The 5,941-nt window shown below is 51.8% G+C and overlaps 1 protein-coding gene across 1 annotated transcript in view; it reads left to right on the top strand.

Moving 5' to 3' along the window:
- Positions 1 to 237: 237 nt before the first annotated feature.
- Positions 238 to 5,941, top strand: part of Arap3 (ArfGAP with RhoGAP domain, ankyrin repeat and PH domain 3) — a 26,120-nt gene continuing 20,416 nt past the window's right edge. Inside the window, exons 1-4 of the mRNA XM_005356015.3 lie at positions 238 to 262; positions 1,985 to 2,487; positions 2,593 to 2,654; positions 2,752 to 2,863. Coding sequence (XP_005356072.1) covers positions 2,201 to 2,487; positions 2,593 to 2,654; positions 2,752 to 2,863 — 461 coding nt within the window. The 5' untranslated portion in view covers positions 238 to 262; positions 1,985 to 2,200. The remainder of the gene's footprint in view (positions 263 to 1,984; positions 2,488 to 2,592; positions 2,655 to 2,751; positions 2,864 to 5,941) is intronic.

The raw sequence follows: 5,941 nt of genomic DNA, 5'->3' as shown, positions 1-5,941 counted from the left end.
CCAGAAGGTTCTGAGTCCCTACTTTTTGTTCTGGGAGAAAGCAGAGCGCAGACCCCTGATAAGCAAGGCGGTTGGGTAAGGGGCCCAAACCACCTGAAGGCGGGCGCTTGCTTGCACAAGGAGCGGCTAGCCCTCGAGCCTTCGGGGCGGGGCCGGGCTGGGCTGTCGGGGGAGGGCTGCGGGGAGGCGGTGCTGGCGCAGCCGGACCCCCGGTCTCGGACAGCGCGGCGGGCACCCGGGAGCTGACGGAGGCCACAGCGAGGTGAGGACCCCGATCCCTCGGGCCCAGCTTCTCTGACTCCACCCCATCACCTCCTCCGGGAACTCTGTGGGCTCCCAGGGCCCCTCAGTGTCGGCTCCCTTCTCCTCCTCTCCTTCCTCCCTGCTGCGACCCGCCCCTCCTTGTTGAGGGGCCTCTGCCCCCCTCCCTCTTTGCCTTCCTCAAAGTCCGCTGTGCCCCACGGGGACACGCCCGCACCTGCCGCCTCCAGCTCTTAAGCACCTCCTGGCTCCCAGACAGTGGCTAAATGCCCTTGAGCCCAGACTGAGTCACCCACCAAGAGAGGGGAATCCGAGGCTTAACACCGCAATCCCCAGCCGGGCCTTGGGAATGGGAGCTAAGCGTAGAGAGGCCAGAACTGGCCCTGAGATGGAAAGGGAGCCCTGGGCTAGAACCCAGTAGGAGAGCATCAGGGATGGGAGCCGCGGTAATAAAGGCAAACAGCAGAGGCCAGGCAAGGGTCAGAGGTGGCCAGAGCTACAGATAGAACTTACGACTTGGTTAGAATATCGGAGCCTGACAAGCTGTATACTACAGAGCAAATCCAGAGGAGAGGGACAAAGGTAAATTTTGAGAGACGGAAGTCGAAGTGGAGCCAGGACAAGAACAGGACGGGGGAGAAATGAATTTGAGATGGATCCAGGTTATGGAGCAGGATTAGGGGTATGCTGGCCCAATGGGGCAGGGCTAGGGTAGGGAAAAGGCAGGCTCAGAAAAGGAAGGTTTGGATGGGGGGCAGGGGAGTTCGCATTGCTGAGTTAGAGTTTGGGTGTCTCTGTGTGTGTTTTCACACTGCTGAGTCTGTGTATGCGCGTGTCTTCATATAGCTGAGTCTCTGTGTTGTGTTTTCACACTGCTGAGTCTATGTGTGTGTGTTTCCACACCACAGCTGAGTCTCTCCCTCTTTCTGTGTGTGTGTGCGTGCATGCGCGTGTGCATGTGTACATGCATGTACATGTGTGGGGAACAAAGAACACCTAGGGCTAGGACTACCTCTCCCCTTTGGTCACTCATTTGTACAGCCAGGTTCTCCACCCATCTCTGTTTCCTAGGTGGCCTCTGCGCAGGCCAGGACCCCACACACTGGGATTAGTAGGGGCCTTCTGGGTAGCCTGACCACAGCAGGCAGGATGTGGGGGTGGCCAGGCTAGAGGGACAGGAAGGAAGTCTGAGGAGAAACAATAGGTGGAAGGGGAGGAGGAACTGGGAATGACCAGGATTAGGATGTCCACCCTGAACCTCAGCTCTGGAAACTAGTGTGAGTGAGGCTCTTTCTCCTTCTCCCTCTGTGGCCTGCCCCTCTCCTGTCTTACTCCGCAGCTGGATCTGGCCAGCTCAGTGGCCTCTGCTTCTCAGCCTCCTCACCCTGCCCTGCCCTGTAGCACACTCCAGCATCTTGTTCTGTGCTTACTCAGCTGAGTGCACAGAACACAGGAACAGAGCTCAGAGGCAGACACTTGGGGACCCACACCAGCACCCCTTGCTGGGAGAACGGGCCTCAGTCTAGTCTGTTCTTACCTCCTGGGATGGCTCTGTCCCCAGATCACAGCCTTTGGGCATTCCTCTTTGAAAGAAGACTGGAGGCTGGTACTCCCCATCCAGGCCTCAGACTTTGGGGTAGGGAGGGGGGATCTCAGCCTGAGCCCTCCCTTCACCCTGCACCTCCCCCCAGCAATGGCCTGAGAGCCCATGGCTGCCCCTCAGGACCTGGACATCGCTGTGTGGCTGGCTGCGGTGCATCTGGAGCAGTATGCAGACACTTTCCGGCGGCATGGCCTAGCTACAGCTGGTGCAGCCCAACGCCTGGGCCACGAGGAGCTGAGGCATTTGGGCATCAGTGCTACCGGACACCGGAAACGCATTCTGCGCCTGTTGCAGGCGGGCTCTGAGGGTTCCCTGGATTGCCAAGAGGATAGTACCATGGAGCCATCTCCCAGCCCAGCCCCTGATGACCAACCCCCCAAGCCTGTGCCCAAGCCCAGGACAGTGTTTGGGCTGAGTGGCCCTGCCACTGCCCAGAGGCCTGGACTGAGCCCAACCCTCTGGGATCCAGAAGTATCCAGGGACTCAGGGCGCAGCCAGAGGTCCTCCCCTCTCCATCCTTCCTCCTCTGAGCAGCCTTCCGTCCCGAATACCATGGAGATGATGCCCAATGCCATCTACTTCGGCCTGGAGTTAAGAGGCGGGGCCCAGGCAGCTCAGGACAAGTGAGTTGGTTTGCTATCTGGGAATTTGATCCTGAGAAGAGGAAGAGATCAACGGGGCATGAGGGCTGCCCTTTCCCCTTAATAATCAACAGAATTTCTTTCCAGGACTCCAGACAGTTCCCAGGCCACTGCTCCAACCCCTGCCTTCAGGCCCACAATAGGCACAGGTAGGCAGGTTGCTAGAGAGGAATTGTGCCCACCTGCATCTCGGACACTCACCTAATTCCCTCTCCCTTTTCACTGCCTCTCTCCTCACCCTGGCAGTGCACATCATGGATCCTGGTTGCCTGTACTACGGTGTCCAGCCTGTGGGGGTCCCAGGAGCCCCTGACAAGAGAGATGGCAGAGGTGTCTGTCAGGACAGGGCTGAACACAGGTGAGTTCTCAGAGGGACAGTGGTGGGGAAATGAAGGAAGCTTAAGGAGCAGTTGAGTTAGCAGTGGTGGCCGTGTGTCCAGTTACGCATCAAATGCGCATTGAGTATTCCCTTGGTGGCAAGCAAGCACTAAAGATGCAGGGCATATACAACTGACTCATTTTTGCTCCCAGGCAGCTTGTGACGCAATGGGGCAGACAGACCACAAAAGAAGTATGTAAGCAAATGATACATAATTAAAATTCAAAAGTACTACTCTCTCATTCAGCAAATACCAAACACTGAACACTGCTACATGCCAGATAAAGACACTTAGGGAAATCAGTATATGCAGAAATCCCTTTTTCAAAAAAGTCTCTTTCTTTGTGAAGGTGTATTTTTATTTAATGTGTATGCGTGTTTTGCCTGCATATATATCTGTGTAGTATGTGCACGTCTCGTGCCCTTGGAGGCCAGAAAAGAGTGTTAGATTCCCTGAGACTGGAGTTATAGATAGCTCCGAGCCACCCTGTGTACTGGGAATTGAACGCAGGTTCCCTAGAAGACCAGTAAGTGCTCCCAGGAGCTCAGTCATCTTCTTACAGGAAAATAGTTAATAAATGGTTTTGTGTGTTTGCATTTCAAGACTCACCCTCAGACCAGGCTGGCCTCAAACTTGGACACCCACCTGCCTCTGTCTCCTAAGTGCTGGGATTGAAAGCTTACACCACAACCACCTAGCAAATGTTAGTTTTTTTTATACAATGTAGTAGAAGAGGTTTAGAGAGCTGGGGGACGGGGAGTTAGAAAGGTTTGTAGCTTTTCACTGAGTTGTTGGACGATTAAAAAATATCCTCTGTGCTGAGGATTGTATTCAGATGTTGTCCTCTGTCTACACACACACACACACACACACACACACACACACACGGAGGTGGGGCACACAGGTATACAACGGAGAGGGAGGAGAAAGGGAGGGGAAGAGGGGAATAGAGGCTAACATTGGAGTAAAAAGTTGAAGGACCTGAACTGAAGAACTGGCAATGGAAAGTTCTGAAGGCAGAGGGAATGGTGGGAATACAACCTGGGGAGATGCTGGTACAGTGGTGTGTCTGGGTCAGGTGGGTGTGACTGAGAAGGGGAGATGGCAGAAGGAAAGGGGCCCCAGGGGTAGGACCTACAGTGGTGGTCACTCTTACATTTAGTGGCATGGGAAGCCACCAGAGAGTTCTGACTTAGATCGTGGCAGGACGCTCTGTTTGCTTTGCTGGGAACATCGTGGTGGCAGAAGTGGCAGGGGCTGTTAAGAGTGTTTCCTTGGGGGCAGTGATCTGGGCGAGCCATCTCAGCGTGCAGTGGTGGGAGCAGAGTTGATGAGAAGTGGCTGCATTTTGAGGGTAAAGTGTCACACCGCGTCGGTGCGTGAGAGGAAGATAGCAGCCAGGCATTAACTGTGGGGGCCTCATCGTGAGCCTCTGCTGTCCTCTATGGTAACCACTAACCACATGTGATTGCCGAGCATGTGAAACATGCTGGTCTGCACCGAGAAGAGCTGGGAACGTCAAACATCTGCCAGAACTTACTGCCAAAAAAGTGCACTAGATGAATGCAATGTATATAGAAAGAAATATCTTAGTAATTGTTTAGTGTGTGAGGGGTATGTACATATGTGTACATATATGTGTACACAGGTGCACATGCCCACACATCCATGTGTGGAGGCCAGAGGATGATATTAGCTGTCTATGTATTTTTTACCTTTTTTTTTTTCTTTTTTTTTTTGAGATGGGTCTCTCACTGAACCTGGAGTTCAGAGGCTAGGTTGGCCAGCAATTGATTGCTAGCGACCCACCCGCCTCTGCTCCTCATTGCTGGGCTGCAGAAATTCAGCACGGTGCCTGGCTTTTCATGTGTGCTGGGGATTTAAATTCATGTTGTCATGTTCATGTACCAAGAACTATATCCATTGAACCATCTTTCCAGCTTCCATCTTAGTGATGTTTACATTAATTGCATACTATAATATTACATTTGGGACATATTGGGTTATATAAAATAGGGACTACTAAAAAAACCTATTTTTTAAACATTTTAAAAATTATTGTATGTGTATGAGTGTTTTGGCTGCATATATATTTGTATACCGCTTACATGCCTGTTGCTCTCAGTGACCAGAAAAGGGTGTTGGATTCCCTGAAACTGGTTTTATGGGTGGTTGTGAGCCATCATTTGTGTGCTGCGGGATCAAACCTGAGTCTTCTGTGAGGACAGCCAGTCCTCTTGACTGAACTGAACCATCTTTCCAATGCCAATATTTTTTTCTTTAAGTTGCTAAATTGCATATATAGTCCTTGTTGATTTCTATTGGATAACGCTGTTCTGAGCACGTAAGAGTTCATGGAGTGTGGTCTGAGACAGGAAGACTGCATCAAGCAAGAGGGGGGAGACAGACCTGGAACTCTGCTTCAGACATGAAATGTGAGGTGTTTAGTAAATCCAGGAGCCAATGACAAATAAAACCGCTACCACATCTACCTATCATTTGGGTGGGCTATCTGAGCCAGAGATCTCAATATGGAAACTGTCGACATTTAGAGGGAGTGTGGAGGGAGAAGAGACCCAGTCCAGAGCCTCAACGCCCTCCTGCATCCAGAGGTTTGGGGAAGAGGGTCATTAAATAGACTCAACTAAATAGTCAGAGAAGGAAGATGATGTCATCGAAGCCAAAGGAAGGACGTAAGGAGGAGGGAGAGGTCAGCTGTGTCCTGCTGCTGAGTGGGCTGATGATTAATAAGTCTGGATGGAGACTGGACCTCTGGAATCATGTAGGTCGCTGGGGACTCTGACAAGGAGTGGAAGGGGTGAGAGCCCGATCAGTGCATTTAAGAAAGAATAGAGGGAAACCGGTAGGTGGTCGTGCACTCCTTTAATTCCAGCACTAGGAGGCAGATCTCTGAGTTTGAGGCCAGCCTGGTCTACAGAGTGAGTTCCAGGACAGCCAGGGCTACTCACAGAGAAACTTAAAAAAAAAAAAAAAAGGAATAAAAGAAAAAAGGAAAAATAAAATAAATCGAAAGGATTAGAAAATACAGACTATAT

Source organism: Microtus ochrogaster, chromosome 18, assembly GCF_000317375.1.
Source record: "Microtus ochrogaster isolate Prairie Vole_2 chromosome 18, MicOch1.0, whole genome shotgun sequence".
Lineage (NCBI taxonomy): Eukaryota > Metazoa > Chordata > Mammalia > Rodentia > Cricetidae > Microtus > Microtus ochrogaster.
Note: the sequence above shows the minus strand (reverse complement) of the source record. Positions and strands in the feature narration are given on the sequence as shown.